General features: G+C 43.2%; 1 protein-coding gene across 24 annotated transcripts in view; it reads right to left on the bottom strand.

Moving 5' to 3' along the window:
- Positions 1-944: 944 nt before the first annotated feature.
- The window catches only part of LTBP1 (latent transforming growth factor beta binding protein 1), a 350,994-nt gene continuing 331,521 nt past the window's right edge, over positions 945-20,417 (bottom strand). For all 24 annotated transcript variants that reach the window (XM_044918765.1, XM_021697673.2, XM_044918773.1 and 21 more), the window contains 3 exons: positions 7,265-7,387; positions 3,154-3,303; positions 945-1,969 (listed from right to left, as the gene is read on the bottom strand). In XM_044918765.1, coding sequence (XP_044774700.1) covers positions 1,788-1,969; positions 3,154-3,303; positions 7,265-7,387 — 455 coding nt within the window. In that variant the 3' untranslated portion in view covers positions 945-1,787. The remainder of the gene's footprint in view (positions 1,970-3,153; positions 3,304-7,264; positions 7,388-20,417) is intronic.

The raw sequence follows: 20,417 nt of genomic DNA, 5'->3' as shown, positions 1-20,417 counted from the left end.
TCTCCTCCCAGACTCTCCTTTTCTATCTCCCTCTTCCACGCTTGTGATTACACTAGGCCTACCTGGATAACCTCCCTATTAAGGCAGCTGATTAGCAACCTTAATTCCATTTGTGATCTTAATTTCCATTTGTCACATACAGCAACATATTCACAGGCTCTAGGGAAGACGACATGGACATCTTTGATATCCCATTCTTCTTCCTTCTACAGGTATTAGAAACCAAAGTCCTGTATTTCAGGAAAATGTTACATGAGGTTATCTTCTGGGTATCCCTATACATAGTTTCATTGTTTTTCTTTAAACTCAGATGCTTTTATAAAGTAAAAAAATGGATCCTGAAACTCACTTTAACAATTGCGTAACTATAGTTGGCTATTAAGCAGGGACTAGGACCTCGAAAGCAGTTTTCCCTGCTCCTGTGATATCTACCTGTGATCTGTATCTGTACCGTTTGCCAGGGCTGTATAAATTAGGGACCACAGACTGGGCGGCTTAAACACAAATTAGTTTTCTTATAATTCAGGAGGCTAGAAGTTTGAGATCAAGGTTCTGCAGGGCTGATTTCTTCCGAGGCCTCTTCCCTTGGCTTGGAGATGGCTGTCTTCTCCCTGGGTCTTCATATGCTCTTTCCTCTGTGTGTTTGTCCTCATCTCCTCTTCTTATAAGGATACCAGTCGTATCGGGTTAGGGCCCACCCCAAAGACCTCATTTAACCTTAAGTACTCTAAAAACCCTGTCTCCAAATACAGTCACATTCTGAGGTCCTGGGGGGTTAGGACATCAACATATGAGTTTGGGGGGGGGGGGACACAATTCAGTCTCTAACAATATCTAACAGATTTAATAATTAACCTGTAAAAGACTTTACGTTACTAGAGAACCACTCGTAAAAATAAATAGGGGAGGGGATACAACTTGTACACAGATACTGACAGTTACTCTCAGGTAGAATTTTTTTTTCTAAAAAAATGGTGATTTATTTTGCTTTAACATACAATGGTAAATACGGTGGGATCATCAAGTTTTCCAAAAATTTTGCTGGGCTTACTTTACACAATTACAATACTAACGTAAGCTCATTAGTTCTTCCATTTCAATGCAGGAAAGGATCCAATTGATGCCTACTAGCAGCTTGGCTAAGAATGGACATTAAAATCAGACAATACACCGTAAATATAAAGTACTTTCCTCCAAATGTGTATAAAAGTTTTGAAACAAAAATCACTGCCTGCTCCACAGGACAGACAGTGTGGATTTTAAAAATGCTCCAGACCAGGAATAACATAACCCTGTGTAACAATACTTATAATACAGTTTAACAATATTTTATCAAAGACTTGTGCACTTGAGAATGAAAAAAAAAAAATCTGAAGAAAAACAGTAGCCAAGGAACTGCACAACCAAAAAAATGAAAATTATATAAAATATTTCCACCACTATTTAAATGCCGAATTTAATCAAGCAATAGTAGAAACAAAACAAAACAAAAACATCATAATACAACCTTCTGTTTAAAATAACAGCACTGTTCCGCCTCTTTTCCACTGAATTTTACATATGAACAGACTATATATACTGGTTTTTCAGAGAAACGTCCATTTGGTCTGTCACACCAGTCAGGCTCACACTGGATCCTCTCATCCTCTTCCCAAGGACGCACAACTCCGCGATGTTTCCGTATTTCCGACATTCCGGGTTCGGTGCAATGTCTCAAGTATAATACATCTCTCTCTTCCCCTTTACACAGTGCAGAGTATATGGGCTTCGGTTATGTAGATTCTCTTTTACTCCAGATCACTGTCTTTTTCTAAATTCAAGGCGGTATTCAACGGAGTGCAGTAGTTGGGTTTGTCAGAAGGTACGTAGCCAGGCAGACATAGGCACTTGTAGGAGCCTTCGGTGTTGATGCACTTGGCATTCTTGCAGAGAGACATCCGGTTGTTCAACTCATCACATTCGTTTACATCTGCAATAAGCCAAACCACGCAGGTAAACAAGCTCTCCTATGACTCCGAGAGGAAATGTAACCTACAGCTTACCTGAGGCATCGAGGCATCCAGCCGGGACACAGTCTGGCGGTTCTCTGCTTTCCCCCCAGTAAACTGGATAGTCTTTCTCACTACTGTCTGTTGCAATCACACGCAAGATAAATACAACTTTCTAGGTCCGACAGGTTCTAGAATTTTCTTCCCTGTTATTTAAAGCAACATGAACATTTGGCCGGCTTGACATTTTATAGTCAAAACTCAAAAAAGCTGGGAGAACTTTCCTACTTCTAAATTCCCTTCTGCAGGTACAGAAAAACCATTCAGGTTTGTCGACAGGTATACACCGAAGAAAGAACCAAACAAGTGAGCGGAGAGCCCTCGAGGCAGCCTCTGGAAAGGCTCGCGTTACCTTCTTAGGTTTCTTTCCACAGAAAAGAAATGTACTCGCAACACCTGTAATAACCCAGGTTTACCTCTTTTCCAGACCCACCGCCGACGGAGACAAACAAGACTGAAGTAGGGAAGAGGGTTGCTGCCGGAGGGAGTAGAAGAGCCACAGAAATAGGAAAAAACCCGTAATTCAAGGGCCAGGCTCTAGAAGGTGGCATGGATCACACGAGGAAGAACAAATGCATGCTTACCAGTCTTTTAAAAATAGAAGGGATGGTCATGTGAGAGACAGAGAGGGAGAGGGAGTTTTAAGAGGAACGTTCTCCAGCATGATTACCACCGGAGTTATATTTTTTTCAGACATTTACACTCCTTATGCTGGTGTCAGGTATTGGGGGAAAACATTACTTGCTGCAGAGTCAAAAGCTGAATTTAGAAGAGTCAAACTAATTACCTGGAACATTCTGTCCTTTCTTCCCGACGTACCACTATATGAGTTCTTAAATGAGCGATCCGTGTTATTTTTTAAAATTGTGGTAAAATATACAAGACATAAAATCGGCCATTTTAGCCACTTTTAAGTGGATCGCTCAGTGGCAGGAAGTACATTCACAATGTTGTGCAACCATCACCACCGTCCATCTCCAGAACTTCTCTCCTCTTCCCAAACCGATACTGCAGATCTATCTTAAATGTCCTCGACTATATGAGATCTGGCCACAGGGGATGTGAGGGCAAGAATAATCTGCCATAGGACACACATCATCCTTACCAACACAGGTCATCTTGGCCATGTCCAAGTGATACCCATCGAAGCAGTCACAGGTGTAACCCTCCTGCACCCTCACGCAACGGCCATTCTCACACCCATTGAGGATGCCACATTCCTCAGCCTGCAACTCCTCAAAGCTATTTAAAAAACCTGGAAAGGAGAAGACAGGAGCCAGGTTAGAAATTTGCAGGCTCTGCGGCGCCTGGGTGGCTCAGTCAGTTGGGTGGTCAGCTCTTGATTTTGGCTCATGTCACGATCTGGGGGTCGTGGAATCAAGCTCCACGTCGGGCCCTGCGCTCAGCAGGGTGGCTGCTGGAAGATTCTCTCCCTCTCTCTCCCTCTGCCCCTCCCCTCTGCTTGCACTCTCTCTCAAATAAAATAAATCTTAAAAAAAAAAAAAAGAAATTTGCAGGCTCTTACACCATCTTTTAAAACTATATAATTATTAAGGTTATGGTTCATCATATATACATATTTCAGACACCTATTTCAGACGCCTTAAAGTTAGCAGTAAAATTTCAGGCTGAATATATCTGTACACAACATTACGCACGTGATATTAAAAACTTTCTCTATATTGTGCACGAGCAGCCCCACATCTTGAATTCCGATATTCTATATTAAAATCACAAAAAAATGCTAACGTATCATTTTTATCTAAAATCCCAAATTTCCTGAGTTCTCAGTAGGGCAAGTGGCAGCACAACTTTCAGGACGGAACCACTGGAAGTCACTATCACAGTGTGGCAGACATCTGCTGGGAAGATCCATGGGGATTTCAGGCGGTGGTTTTTCACTTGGAGTTCCCCAAAGAGCAGTGAAAAGCCAGGCTGGTCTTGCCCTGTAAAGTCTGTTTGTTTGCTCTAGCTTTGGAATGAGCCTTACAAAAGGGCTCTCAGGAGATCAAAGGATAAAGACAGTAAAAGGGACTCGAAACATCCTGATAAATGAGAAAAGTACATCATACTTGTGCTTAGAAAGCCAAAAATCTTTTTCTTTGGGAAACAAAGAAGTCCTTGTTTGGCTCTTTTTATAGCTTAGATATCTTTAAACTGATTTAGAGCTAGGGTTTATGAATGTAAAAAGAGATCAAACAGGCATCAAGAGTGTTTAGCTCTCTTTCTAGAGAGAAAAGTTGTAAATATAAATCCACGGTGACACAGACACACTGTTGATGTGGGCTCACCCCCCATCCCCCACTTCTGAACCTCATCACGTATCAGCTTTAAAAAAAAAAAAAAAAAAATCAAAATATGGCCATAACTCTCTATCTGGCCCTCTGAAGTAATTCTCCAGTGGAACTGCAGGGGGCAGCAAAATATCACTGCTTATGCAGGGCTGCAAGGTGTAACTCAAGTGATTTTAAAAAATTAACACATCCATGACAGGCCTTTTTAAAAATTTTGAAAGGAAAAAAAAAAAAAAGAAAGGCCATCAAGACTATGTCATTAGGGCCCCCAATCCAGTTTGAGAAATACTTAAGAAAATGAAGTCTTAATCTATGAAAATATTTTCAAATTCCAGGTACTATGGCAAAATCATTTTGACTTTATAACTACTAAAAATTTCTCTTATTACAGAATTTAAACGTGGAATTAAATTTTGAAAACTCCTACACATATACACATCAAGTAGACGTCCGAAAATACTTCTACAGGAGTCAGCAAAGTACAGCCCCCACTGCAAATGTGGCTGGCTCCCTACTTTTGTAAATAAAGTTTTACTGAAACACAGCTATACTCATGCACTGACATGCTGTCTGTGGCCGCTTTCGTGATATCCTAGCAGGGCTGAGTAGGCCTGCAGAGCCTTTTGCAGACCTGCAAAGTCTAAAAACTTTACTCTCTAGGCCTTTATAAGAAAAAACTGATTTCTGCTCTTGGAGTTTCTACTTTTATAAAATAGTGCCTTAACTAAAGGTACCCCCAGCTCTCAGTTCAATATTCTTAAATAAGCAGAAGTCGGGAAATAAGAAACCTCAGCCCTCCCTCTGTGTTACTATCTACCCAATATGATCATTTCTTTAGCAGGGCCAGAAAGTCCTTGCTCCTGGTCTGGGAAGGAGGAACTATTTCTCGTAACCTGTAGTAAGTTTAAAGGCCATTGACGTAGTCAAAGCTCAAGGTCTAAGATTTGCATCTCAGCTTCCTATGTTGCTAAAAAGGAAACTGATGTGACACCAACATGTTTATTTCTTAACATTTGTAGTGAATTAAAAAAAGAGTTTTAAAGCAACATCAGCACTAAAAAAAAAAAAAAAAAGGTACACAAGCCAGAACATTTCAGCAGGAAGACTCCTGGAATCTGGACTCTATCTAAGGTGACAGGGGCTGTACACGGAGCCGCATGATGTGCCACAGTTGAGTATAGCCGTAACCTGTTATTTTGGATTTATGGGGCGGGCCAGCTGGGCTTCCTTTCAACCTTAAGATCTCTTCTCCCTTTTTTTTTTTTTTTTTAAGATTTTATTTATTTATTTGAGAGAGAGAGAATGAGAGAGAGAGAGAGCACACATGAGAGGGGGGAGGGTCAGAGGGAGAAGCAGACTCCCCGCCGAGCAGGGAGCCCGATGCGGGACTCGATCCTGGGACTCCAGGATCATGACCTGAGCCGAAGGCAGTGGCTTAACCAACTGAGCCACCCAGGCACCCTACCTTTTCATTTTTTTAAAGGTTAATGTCCATTGACCTGTAACATATTCATAGGTAAGTGTAGAAATTGTAAGTGCACAGTCTTAGACCTGTCAGTGTATTAAGACACGTTTCATGAAGTAGTGCATCGTTGTATGCTGTGGATTAAAAGCAATAATCGAAGGTATTAGAAGTTAGGAGAGTGGTTATCCTTGGGGCGGGGCGCGGGGGGGGCCCTGGCTGGGAAAGGGCTTCAGGGGGTCTTCTGGATGCTGCTAATGTTCTACACTTGGGTGAGGGTTACACAGGTGTGTGTTAATCAACTTGGCTAGATTGATACAATGCTGTTTTCATGTAGATTTTGAAGCGCTCTTAATTCTGCTGAATGATCAATTTATGCATCCATCAAAAAACCAAAGGTAGGCAAGGAAAAGAACGAGAAGGGAAGGGAACGAAGGAAACACTCTTTGACTCAGAATTGAAGTCGCTCCAAATGTAGCCGCAAAGCTTGGGTTGCTCCTCAGGAACCAGGTCATGGCTAGTGTGCTTTGTTCACAGGTAACAGGGCCCAAAGAAAGAAGAGGTTTTATTGTAGTCTGTAATTCAGCAGTGTCTCCAACGTCCTAACTCTAACTCTCTGGTCTGCAGGGATTCCCTGCCTTGAAAATCTGGTGTGGCTTTGCCCACTGCAAGGAGGGACCCTCTGGAAGATGCAGACGAGGCAGCCACAATCTGCATTTCCCTGTTCCCATTCTAGAAGTGAGGCAACCTATTCTTTACCAAGACGGCATTTGAAATTTGAGAAGCTGTGGCTTCCCCCAGAGAAACCTTTAGCTTGTATGGCCTCCTTATCCAAGACACTCCCGTTAACCGTCAGACATTTTTTTTTTCTAAATGGGATCAGGGTTCACAGAGGCACACTCCACCTTCCACAGAAAAAACTCTGCCCGCAAGTCCCAGAGAAGCCGGCATGCATCATTCCTTACTTAGTAAGGTCCGCCATGAGTGGATTCTAACAATTTCTGACCAGAAGCGCAATTTTTTTGACCTCCCACTCTAAAATATCTGTAAAGATCAACTTGGCACAGTTAACATGTCATTTGCTTATGTGAAAAACGATGGCAATTATAACCAGGCTTTCAAGAAAACACTGCCGCTTATATTAGATCACAATGTAATGAGTAAAAAATGGTTTTGTTATAGATATTAGAAGATCTTTTTTTTTTTTTTTAAAGAAAGTAAACATTAACAGCATCCCCACCAGCATGCCAATGATTTGATCCAGTATCTCCCAAACTCAAGCATGCATAAGGCTTAAGCAGAGGGCGGGTGAAACTACTGGGTCTCACCTCAGTTTCCCATTCAGCAGGTCTAGAGTGGGGCCTTACATTTCTGACAAATTCCCAGGGCTACCTTCTGAGAATCACCGAGTAACCTTTAACCATAATTTAGCTTCAACATAACTGAAAAGTTTTGCTTACGGTCCTGAATAAAGTAGGGATCAGCTTCTGGAGCATACTGTTCGCTGAAGTCGACCAAGGCATCCCGTCCATATGGGCGCCGGCGTCCCGTGACGGGGATGTTACACAGCTGGGCATAGTCGTCTGAGAAGGAAATGACAAGCAGTGTGAGACGTCATAGCTGTTTGCCAGCACCCGCACACACCCCCTCCCAGCTCAGAGCGCCGGGCACTGGCCAGGGCCCTGTCCACCACATGCCCTGTCTCCCACATGTGTGCATGACCGATGCCAGACTCGTCTCCGTCCTCTTTACGGGAGCTGCATTCACCCCCACACAGTGAAATGCTGGATAGCATAGCTAAGATTCTACACTTGGTCTACAAGACCAAACACAGCAGCTGAGCATTTGGCAGAACGTGTTCCAGGAGAGTAAGGAACGGCAAAGTGAGCCAGCGTTCAGAGGGCTGTAGGCGTCCTGGAAGAATGACTTTATCTGCAGCCACCAGGTGTTATCGCTGTAAAGGCAGAGTCACATTCTTACAGACAGGTACGTTTTTCACTCAGAAGAGACAGAACACATGTACCTCGGGTGATCCCAAAATGACACAACCAAGCAACGATGCCAGTATTAGAACTGGCCCTCAAGGCCTGGTCGGGATGAACACGGCATTACAGTAACAACGAGGATGATCGTTAATAGTGCAGTAACAGTAGGAGTAAGAAGAGTACTAACAGTCGTATGATGCTTCCTCTCTGCCAGGTACCGTTCTAAGCACTTACTACACATTAAGGCACTAAAATGCTCGCACCACCTATGAAGAGACACCGTTATCACCTCCATTTTATCGATGAAGAAGCGGAAACAGTGGTTAAGTGACAGCTGGTGTGAGGCGTTGGCAAACGTGAACTCAGTAATGAAGGTCCAGTGTGCACACTGAACATTCTGCCTCTCCTACCTATCTCAGCTCCTTTGGAATCCTTGCCTTTACCTCTTCCGCACCGCAGACAGATTCTTCTGCAGTTACCACTTTCCAGAGGCCATATTCCTAGTCTAAGCTGGGTCAGCCCCACGGCCACCTTCTTCTAAACTCTCCTGTCGTCTCCTCACAGGACCCAGCCAGTGCTTGGGATCTTGGTAGTCCTAGGCTCTTGCTTGAGTTTCGGAGTGGAGTTATGGGGCAAGGTCTAGAGAAGAAAGCTTTAGACGGGGTAGCTTTGTGTTCTGAATACATGTTGCATGGAAATATACTGCCCAAGGATTTATCTAGCAGATGGCGAAAATCCTGGGGCTCCCCAGACTTCAGCAGCTCTGCCAGAACTGGGGATTCCAGTCCGGAGGCCCCAGGACTGGATGGACACCCTCAGGACAGTCACACAAGGCCGACAGCCACACTTGCCTGGAGCGCAGATCGGGGGGAGTTTTCCTCTCTTCTGTTTCCTCCTGTGACGTATGAAACTAAAGAAACGCACTAGGGCAATAGTGTGAGCTCTGAACTCTCAGGCTTGCTTTCACCCCCCACCCCCACTTAAAGGAGGCAAAGGTGCGTGTGTGCGTGTGCACGAACACATATGCACGCACATACACCCACACAATTGTCTCCTGGAATTGCACAGAGGAAGCCTAAGGCCAGAAAAGACCCTGGACAAGTAGGATTATGGTTGCCCCTTCCTCAAATTCTCCTGGTGTGGTAGCATTCCAGGAATAGCATACGGACCCCAGATACCCCGACACTTCTGCACGACACCATTTCAGAAGAAATACTAATTTCATTAAGGAAATAGCTGAACCTGGAAAAAGATCCTCGACTCCCCCCACACCCCCAAATCCATACACAACTGAAAGCAGAGAGAATACAAATGGTTGTCAGACCTGCTTCAAGTTTGAAAAAGAATTAAGGATTTCCCTGTGAGAGCAAGATTGCCGAAATGTTTACAAGTTTCAAGAGCTGAGCTCATTTTCTCTCCTGACTTTATTCTGTATGTTCATTGTACATCCGAAAGAGAGACTGTTCGGTATTTTACATCCAAGCAACGGCTGTGATCCAGATATTAAAAATAAACTCATGCTCTTATTTTGTAAGACTAAATCCAGAGGTGGCTGAGCACGGTCCTATCCGACATCTGCCTGCGGGAGGCCTCGCTGAGACTCTTGAGGGTCCCGAGCTGTCCAATGACATAGGGCCGTCTGGGGCTGCCTGGCCCGTAGGCCTGGGTCTTCCCCTAGACCAGCATTCCTCCACCGTGAAATGAGCTGGTGCCTCCCCTCCAAGCTCTCATCATCTAACACTGCAAAAGGAGGGGCTCAAATGGGAGCCTGAAGAGGAGGAAGAGCTTTCTGGAACAAACGGCACCTGACCTGAAATTAAGAAGATGAGTAGGATTTACATTTACAAAATGTATTTGGGATTTATTTTAAAGAGCTTGCCCGAAGACATCAAGAAAGCAAGCTGGAATCTGTGTTTGGGGACTACCAAGCGGTTCCTAAGGCAGGCTTCTAACTGGACCCAGGCTGGTAAAGGGGAGCGGAGGAGAGGATGGAGATGGGGCGGTGGGACCCACCAAATCCTCTTTCCCTGCCCTTTCTTCCTCAGCTATGCATTTCTGGGATTCTAGAACTTACTGTCCTTTGCTGCTTTACTTTCTCTTGCACATTAAACATTCCAAATTTCAAAACAGTCTTGGTCAGTTATCAGAACAGGATTTCTGCATTAAACGTACACTCTTTCGTATTTGAGATGTGCTATATTCCCATCATCACCAGGACATGCGTTTTGGGTTATTTTCTGGGAGCATGGACGGGCCTACCCTAATCCATCCATGCTGCCCCTCCGGTAGTGCACATCTACTCTCATCCTTGGCCAGGGTCAAGGGTGAAGTGAGCGTCGGGGAAGAGGAGGAACACGGGCTCTGCCGGAGGCAGAAGCTGGGGCTCAAGTCCTGGTTGGCCCACTTACTTTCCAGTTTAGCAATTTGGGGCAGGCCTCAGTTTCCATATCTGTCACATGGGGGTAACAATTCTCATCTGTCTACCTCTGTGTTACTGATGTATGAAAATGGGATAGCGTTATAGAACTGTTCATAAATTTTGAAGCACCAAGAAAATGGAGGTTCCAATTTATCTCAGAGGTAAAAATCGCTAAGTCCCTACTGAACATGTGCAAATAAAGAAGGATTTTCAAAGACAGTAAAAGAACAAGTTTCAGTGTTAGCATAAGGTAAAAGAAGTGTGTAGCAAATTAAGAGCAATAAAGCACACTCTAGATGTTTTTAAATATTCTTTCAAGATGATTTGGAATTTTTAAACACATGGAGGGAAACTCCTGCTCAGTTAATACAGGAAGATGTCTTCATGGACCTCATGTCAAACAACAAGGGACCAAATCATTTACTGCCTTGACACACTGAATTACTTGGTCTGGCAGTGACAGCACTAACACCAGATCAACAGCACTCAGAGAAGAAGGGAGACTGACATTCAACAACTCTTAGTATATGCCTGAATCCTTTCGAGAGGTCTCGAGTAGACGGGCTTCTCATCCCCTTCCAGGGGTGCAAGTGGAGTATCACAGAATTTTCTGAGTCTTCAGCAAGGCATCCTCTTCAGGAACTGGGCACGGGCACATTTCTAGCACCTACTGTGCGCCCCAAGCCACAACCAGAGCCCATTCTAGCTAGGAGGTGCGTGGCCTTGGTTATCCCTAGGGCTGGGACCTGGCAACCCTCCAGCTTGGGGACACAGTGAACCGTGGTGGGCGGAGGGGACAGAACCAGGAAAAGCAGATCCCTGAACTATTTCCACAACTTCCCATGAGAGCACATGGGACTCTCTCAGCTCTCCATTTCACCTAGCTCAACGTGTGGGGATGAACATGTGCTGTCCCTTCTCTAAAACACCCTTCACTTAAACACATCAACAACGATTAATTGCCTCGTTGCCTGGGCATCGACACAAAGGAACAGTTTTGCTCAGCAAAGCTTATACTTTATGAGGCAAATACCATTTCTGAGCCACCATACAATGTGTTCATCCAGGATCTAGCCTAATATGAATGTGAAATGAACAGGAACTGGCAATATTCACACCTCAAAGCCTCCCCCCCTCAATGCATTCTCCACCTCCCCAAGGACAAATGCTAAGCTCTTGATCAAAGCTATGAAAGACACACATGGGATGGTGTGGGACACCGTCAACGACGTGGTCTAAACAAGATCCAGGCCATTGATCATACTCCTTTCCCTGGCATGGCAGATTCCTATGACAGATGGTGCTGCTTTGATTTTAATTTTAAATTGAAAAAAAAAAAAAAGTTTAAAAATTACCCCCTGGAGCCGCTGGGTCTGGGGCCTCTGCTGTCAGCAGCAATGGGAAGCGCATTACTATATCCTGGCAGGAAATCTCACTTCCTGGTGACAGACCCATCTGCGGGGCTGGTCTGGACAGTCACATGTCACAGTGTGACTCTGACATGTGAGGAGACGGGGAGGTGAAGTTTTAGTCCTGAGACAGATTAAAGTCAGCTGCTTTGAGGAATGAAGAAGAGGCTGCATTTCATTTGTCCACACAATCACAGCTAAAAACTCGGGGCTCTGAAGTCTGAAGGGCATTATTTTCAAATAGAGAAGAACCAAGGACCGATTCTTCCGCATTAAGTAAAACGGGTCACATTTTGCTCAAATTGCTAGACCGGGTGTTTTTCTCAGAGCCTTCCATACATATCGCTGATCGACGGTGGTGTTTGGAAAACACAGATGCACGAGCAGGAAATGAAGGAAGAGGACAGGGAGAATGAAATGAGTGTTTCCCCCCGGTGCATGCCAGAGCCAGCAACATCAACAGGCATCTGTGATGGCAATTAGCAAAAGCTCTGAGATCAGAAACACAGTCACCACTGAGAGAAAATGCCATCCGGCACCCACGATAAAGGACCGTGAGCCAGCATACCGGCCCCGCCACACCCTGTGTGGGGTGGGTCTCTCTCTACTTACGCTCTGCTCAGAAAAAAACTTTTTCCCGGAGAGCCTGGGGAAGAGGCTGTGACCCTGCTTCCCGGATATTAAGACTTGCTGAGCTGTGAGAGAAAATAGGGTATACTAAAAAGAAAAAGGACCGGGAGTCAAAGGTCTTGGGTCCTAGTGCTGCTTCGCCACTTTCCAGTTCCTTGGACTGGACCCATTTTTTTGAGCTTCATCTACTCAACAGGATTAGGGTACCTGCCTTTGCGCTAGTAAAGGCAAGTCATTGTTTCATTCCGTGACTGACTTATTCTCACTCATTCCACCAGACACAGAGAATAATTGTGGGCAGGGTGGGATCTGGAAGAGAGGAAGGTCATAACGACGCTGCGAACACAGGTGCATGCACGGTGACATGTGCAACAGTTGATTGGGACCACAGAAAAGGTCAGGATGACAGCCAGCCAGGAAGAGCTGGGGGAAGACTCACCTTAGAGGTGAGCATCTATAGGACGGAGGCCAACTCGGTGAAGAGGAGAAGGAAGGCAACTCAGAGTCACAGGCATACGTAATGGATAAGAAAGCTTTAGCGAAACAAAAAAAGTACCGTGTAAACAGTGGCTACTCTAGATCCCTTTTTTTAGGAACAGTGGACAAAAAGGAAAGTGAGCTCACATGGACTATCAAGTTCCCGCGCGTCAGGCGCTGTGGGCTTTTGCGTACATTTTTCATTTAAATCTCAGAACACCCTATGAAACCATCGCAATTAACTCCTTTTGTTTCTGATATCGTATAACTTGTCCTAGTTTAGTTGAGAGATTCAAATCGAAAGTGGTCTATCTGCAACACCAGGTTCTCTTCCGCAGCTGCCCTTCGGAGACCCTGCAAAGAAAATTAATCAATACACTCCCTAGACGGTAAGCCCCAGGTAAGTATGTAGTTCAGCAATAAGCATTTGTGACTAAATTCCAGGGAGAATAATAACCATGAATGCTGATGAGCTCAGCCCCACCAGGGTCAGCTCTATCATTAGCAGGATTTATGTTTATTGAATTTGCTCGATTTATTAGGTGAAAGAGATCAAATTGCTTAATGTTCAATTAAATTGTACTTGTCGAGGACAGGGAGGTAATGAAGTCTAAAGTTTTGGCAGGGTTTATGTTCTGCGGGACTCCCGTAAATGTTAATGCTCTAAGGAAATTCGTGGGCCACAGACCAACCGAGCTCCCCCACCCCAGCCGTCACCTAATGCTGCCCTTCCAAGTTCAGTCACTCCCTGCGTTTCCAACAGATTGCTGTTTATTTAGCCAGACTCTCCTGGAGTCTGTAGAGAGACAGATTTGTTGGGTATGAATGCCAAAAAGTGGAGGCTCCCTCTGCTTTCTTAAAACCTGGATCCAAAATGTATACACTTGTAATGGTATTAAATCATGCCACACACGAAAACCCTAAAATAATGATTGATCACTTATGAATTTCTTAAGGATGGCATGAAGAGTTTTCCCCATTTCTAAATATCCAAAGGCTTTGGAAATACAGCATTCAAGTCTTACATTCAGGCAATCACAGGGGAAATGGGAATGAGGTAACCTCTAATGTTTGATAAGAGAAGACTGAAAGGTACAATAAACAGGCGAACAAGAGGAAAGTTCAACATGTTAGTTTTCTCAACTGATCTGCTTCGTATTTTCTAAATGTAAGACACCAACACCATTTTTTTCTTCTTTCCTGCTCTTTAAATATCACTCTGAAGTGACAATCCAAGAAGTCAACAAAGAGCAAAAATCACTAAGTATTATGTATCAGGCATACACTGGTTTCTCTCTTTTTGCATTAACCAAGTAAGAATTACTTTAAAATAGGAGCTAAGTGTGTGCGTAAGAATAAGGGGGAGGCTGTACAACACAGTGGATGTACTAAATGCCACTGAACTGTTCACTTGAAAATGCATTTTATGGGGTGCCTGGATGGCTCAGTCGGCTAATCGTCCAACTCTCCATATCAGCTCAGGTCTTGATCTCAGGGTCGTGAGTTCAAGCCCCATGTTGGGCTCCACACTGGGTGTGGAGTCTACTTAAAACAAAAAGGAAACTGCAAATTCTTATGTTATATGAATTTCACCTCAAAAAAAAGTCAAGATAAACAAAAATAACACAGGAGAACATTTTGTTATATATTGTCTGGAGTTCATCTAACCTTTCTATTTTTAACTGGTAAAATGAGGAAACTAGTTGATCTCTGAGGTCCTTTCTAGTTTACGTGTTCTATGATCCTGAATAGAAAATTTTTACTATTAGGCTGCAGAATCTAGGGAAGACAATTTGTCATGGAAATTTGTGGTCGTGATAGGAGGTAATCACCACTAGATGCCGCTATTGCGTTCAGCCGAACTCACCTGGATATTTTCAGAATGATGGACAATCATGGAATTTAACACACTGTAAGCAGTCAGTGTAACCTGTAAGGTTAGTCTCTCATTCACTTCTCTGCTGAGGAAATGGAGGTCCAGAAAAATTTAATGATATTCCAAAGACCAAGTGAGGATAAATTCTTTTTTTTTTTTTTTTAAGATTTTATTTATTTATTTGACAGAGAGATAGAGAGAGAGCACAAGTAGGCGGAGTGGCAGGCAGAGGGAGAGGGAGAAGCAGGCTCTCCGCTGAGCAGGGAGCCGGATGTGGGGCTCGATCCCAGGACCCCAGGATCATGACCTGAGCCGAAGGCAGCCGCTTAACCGACTGAGCCACCCAGGCGCCCCGAGGATAAATTTTTTTTTTTTTTTTTTTTTTAATTTATTTGAGACAGAGAGAATGAGAGACAGACAGCATGAGAGGGAGGAGGGTCAGAGGGAGAAGCAGACTCCCTGCTCGGCGGGAAGCCTGCTTCTCCCTTTCCCTCTCCCCCTGCTTGCGCTGTCCTGTTCTCTGTCTCTCTCTCTGTCAAATAAATAAATAAAATCTTTTAAAAAACTAGCTTAATATTCTGAAGTAGAGATCTCAAGGTTATGAGAAAGATATACTGCTAAATCTGTTACTATGTGGAGAGCAAGTTCTAGGTAATTTATATAATATTAAAATAACACTAAACATAATCAATATTATTATTCCATTCACTTATTACAAAGCAAAACTGAGTTTTCAGATCCAACTCAGTTTTATGATTTTTCTCTATATTGCTATTTATCTTAATCTGAAATGACTCTCTTTTCCCTTCCCCCCTGGATCTATTCAGAATCAGATATAGTCTTAGTAGCTCTTCCTCCTGGCAGTGATTTCTTCAGCTACACTTTGTAGGTGCTCACAGATGACCATGTGAATGGTATCTTCTAGGGTTGAGCAGTGCACAACCAGCACAACTGTTCACAACAGCTCTGCTTGCCACTGAGACTTGAATCTCAGAAGGAAGCATAAAGAAGGCATGCTGTGTCCTAAGCTCCCCAGTGAGCTAATCTTTTGAAATCCGCTTCTTTCTTAAGATACTGGCTACTGAAACGAAGCAAAAACATTGCCCTCCCTAGTTTCTACTCCTTGCAGATCTGTGTCAGCACAAAGACAAGAACGTGATCGCTTTCTAAGCACTTTCTAGATACTTTTCTCCCAAACATCACAGGCACAATCAGTGTGTTGCATGAAGGGAGACCAGATAAACTTCCCCTGGCCTCCGTTCTGCCAGGCTTGCCCATTCCAGCCAGGAGGTCAGCATTTAAAGGTACAGGTGGCCAGAGCTTTGTTCTAACCACAGCTGTCTCCTAAGGTTAATTAAGAAAAGGTCAGAATAAGCACAATATTATATGAATGCAAAACCTCAAACGTAAGATGCGGCTTTCAATAATTATGTGCTGTGGTTTTGTCACAGCCCCATTCATCACAGTTCATTCTCCTCAGAGGACATTTCAACTCATCTTATCACTGAAGAGGGAAAAAAAAAAAAATCATCACAGCAGCAAAGTGCATTTAAAATATGTGAAAGTAAAATTTCCATGAAGAGCAAATCACCTAATAAAAAATAACCCTGAAAAAGGTGTTTCTAGAAACTGAGCACCTATTTGTAATCTCTGACTTCAAGGGAGAAAGTTTAAACTGTTAAACATTGTATTTTGGAGATAAATTAAAAGCTTGTTCATTCAAAGTAAAAGTGTTGCTTTTTGTCATCAGATCGCTCATTTTACATGTATGTCTTAATTGTTCTGCTTTGGCTCTAAATGAGAAAGATTCTAACAGGACATCAGTGCGATCATAATCACAATCAAATTTACGCTCTGTTCAGAATATTTTATATAAGCATGGGGCCAAATACCTTCTTAGCCTTCAAGGCAGCACAGATTTTAAGAAAATAAGCACTGAATACAACGAACGCCCCGAAGTCCAAGCTGTGCGCAAACTAAAGTTTCAGAAGCACTCAGGACCCCAACTGGCAATCCTGTTGTCAAATTCTGCTCACGTTTAACTGTTCTCTCATTGTTCTGGAGCCCGCGAAACAAGAATTTCTACCGGTTCTCAGAAGAGTTAATACTCCAGTTTGCAGGTTAGCAAGGACCCTGCAGCTGGCCTTCCAGACACTTGCTGGCTCCCAAGCCCACGGAGCTGGGTTTGGGAACCGTTTCTGGTTCCAGGACATGCCTCCAGAGTGCTGTCTCCAGCAGTATATATATGCAGGAAATGGAGTCCGTTCTCCCCTCTCTTAGGGTTGGGTTGTCACTGTTGTTTTTTCCTTTTTAACTGTCCTTACTCTGAAAGCACACCAGGTTTCCTTTTTTCATAAAGATGTTTTTAATCAGTGACTACAAAATATGATCCTAACCTCAACGTGACTGACTTGTCTGGTGCTCTCCCTTTGTCTGATGCACCTGCCAAAGGCAAGGTTGTTTTTATTTTTTCATTTTTATTTATTTATTTTTAAAGATTTTATCTTATTTATTTGACAGAGAGAGAGAGAGACAGCTAGAGAGGGAACACAAGCAGGCGGAGTGGGAGAGGGAGAAGCAGGCTCCTGGCCGAGCAGGGAGCCCGATGCGGGGCTCGATCCCAGGACCCTGGGATCATGACCTGAGCCGAAGGCAGACACTTAATGACTGAGCCACCCAGGTGCCCCTATTTTTACTTTTTTAAGATTTTATTTATTTATTTGACAGAGAGAGACACAGCAAGAGAGGGAACACAAGCAGGGGGAGCAGGAAAGGGAGAAGCAGGCTTCCCGCCGAGCAGGGAGCCCGATGCGGGGCTCGATCCCAGGACCCTGGGATCATGACCTGAGCCGAAGGCAGACGCTTAACGACTGAGCCACCCAGGTGCCAAAGGCAAGGTTGTTTTTAAAAACGCACTTTTCAGCTTCATTTCTTGTATTCTTCCTCTGATGTGCTGCCCCTCCTTTTTGTAGCAGGCTTCTCTGTCACTCATCCCTGCTGACTTCTTCCCTCTCTGAAGTCCTGTATCTCCTGCACAGCCTGGTTAAGGAGGCCCTGACCTGCCGTCTGCCCAGCTGGGGGGCCCTGGCTAAGTGTTAAGTATCCCACCTCCTCCCTGCCCTTCTCCAGCATGTACCTGGGGAAGGGAAAGAACTGAAAACTAAGGTCCCTCCTTAAGTGTGATTTCAGTGGGCAGTGCAGAAGGCCCACAAAATGCAAATATTTAATATTTTAAAATATTTAAATATTTTTCTCAATCCCACTTGTGATAGCTAATTTCATGTGCCAACTTGGCTAGGCCATGAGGTGCCCTGATGTAGTTGATCAAACACTGTTATGGGCATTTCTGTGAGGGTGTTTTTGGATGAGATTAACATTTAAATTGGTGGATCTGAGTAAAGCAAATTGCCCTCCGTCATGTGGGCAGGCCTCATTCAGTCCTCAATAACCGAGTCACTGAATTGCTGAAAAGAAAAGAGAATGACCTTCTTCTGAGTGAGCGAAAATTCTCCAGCCCACAGCCCACAGCCCACTGCCTTGGACTCTTCCTGCCTGAAGGCCTTTGACCTGGAACCTGGGATCCCCTCAAGCATCCCACATCATCAGCCCACCCTGCAGATTTTGAATTTACCAGCTTCTATAATTACGAGAACCAATTCCTTATAATGAATGAATGACTCAATCAATCAATAAATCCCTATCTCTTTTATTGGGTGTGTTTTTCTGGAGAACCCTAATACCCCGGCCTACCTTACAGGCACAAGGGAAGTTTATCTGTCTGAGCCACCAGTGTGGTAGGGAATCTCCCCACAGGGTGAGCACATCCCTTTAGGAGCAGGTATCTGATTCTTATGGGGAGTCGTGTGTAGATGGAGAAAAACTTTTATTAATTTTATCTGCCCTATTATTCCCTTGAGGAGGGTCCCTGTACTGGAGGATATTGATTATAAAAATAATACATGAGAAACACTTGTGGTCCCATGCTCACATGGAAGTAATAAAATGTGCTCAGCATATCACGCATGGATGCTCAGACTCACACGTGAGTATATACATCCCACACACTGGTCTTAATTCTCTAATAATGGACAATCACAGTCGTGAATTTTTCCACCCAGTAACCTCAGCTGGCCTGAGGTGGAAATTCCTCTAGTAATGATGTACATTAAGTCTAGAGTAGTAATACTTTTCTGTTAAGGTTTTAGAATGAGGTTTTCGTTATTTTGTATGTTTATAATGTTTAGGAGAACCATGTAATAGAGAATCAGACAGAAAAACCTTGTGATTTTTATTTGAAATAAAGCTGACTTTAGATTAGGATTTGTGTTGAATGAGAATTAAGAGAATTTGAGTAGGTTGGTAAACAGGATTTAAATTTATTAGAAAATTCAATTTGTCATTTCAAGTTTGATTTATTAGATTTATAAGAGCTGCTCAAGCACTTAAGAAGAAAATGCTTATTAGGATTGTGGGGCTGCCCTTTAGGGTATATAAAGTGCTGGCGAGAAAATCAAATAGATAAAATTTATAAATGGAGACCAAAGTGTTAAGAGATTTAATTAACACAATTTTGATATAGAAGTCACTCTGAAGTAAAGTTTTATTTCTTCCTTGATATATTTAAAGATCTATCACAAAATAAAACTTGATCTTATTTTATTATAAAAATATTGGACTTGTAAGGAGCAGGGCAAATGTTTAAGTTGAACTTAAATTCTCAGGAAAATCTAGGTTTTAACATTTATAAATTTTAACTATTTGCAAACATTATTTTGCTTCTGTTAATAAAAAAATTGATAAACTCAATATGTTAAATGTTCATTTAAAAGCCAATATGCTGAATGTTCTTTTAAAAGCCGGCACTAAATGGTCCTTTCCAGCCATAAAGCCTCCCTTAGCTTACATACTCCTAGCTTTGGAGCCTGGAGGGGCATGGAAGGAGCAGCTTTTTTGGGGGTCCACAGAGTTGTTTGACTCTGTTAGTCCCCAAACACTCTTCCAATTCTTCATTGTCTTTAATTCTTGCCTCCTTTCAAAGAAGACTTCTAGCACCGAATAACAAGGTAGTAGTGGGGAATAATCATTAGCTGAACTCATTTCCTGGAACAGGATTTGATTTGCTAACACCTACAAAGCATTTACTGTAATCCAAGCATCTCCCATACATTTATCACATTTAACCCTCAAAGAACCTATTGTTGCTACTGCCATTTGACAAGCAAGGAAACTAACATAATGATTACATCACAAAGCTGTATGTGCATAATTCGCTACTAAATCTTATTTTGCAACAGTCTTTTTATAGTAAGAAAAGCATTTTTGCTCCTTTCTGGGAGGAGAAAGAGGAAGTAAATAAATCTTTTCCATAAGAAACAACATAAATTGCTTACTTGCCATGCCATAAGGTATCCAATTCAATCTAGTTCCACGGATACCACGAATTACATCCCCAAGAACCGGACCATTTACCACGCTGTGTATCTACGGCATGCATTATGTGTGCAGGCATGGTAGCCAGAATTTAGGAAGCCTTATATATCTTCCCAGTGTGATTTTAATGCTCCACTATAATTTATTAACAGCTACACTCTCTCTAATCATAATATTCAGGATCTCTGACCAAAAATGATACATTTCATACTCAGAGAGTACTAATTACCATATTCCCTCACAAGAGTTCTCAACTTTGGATAAAGGAAACTAAAGTAACTTGCCCAGTACAATCGACAGAAGCAGTGCCAGAAACAGAACGAGATCCCTGGGCTGCCTAAGCCAAAGGCAGTGACCACTCACTGTGCCTCACATGGAGGATGTTCC

Source organism: Neomonachus schauinslandi, chromosome 10 (genome assembly GCF_002201575.2).
Source record: "Neomonachus schauinslandi chromosome 10, ASM220157v2, whole genome shotgun sequence".
NCBI lineage: Eukaryota > Metazoa > Chordata > Mammalia > Carnivora > Phocidae > Neomonachus > Neomonachus schauinslandi.
This window is presented reverse-complemented; position numbering and strand designations above follow the sequence as displayed.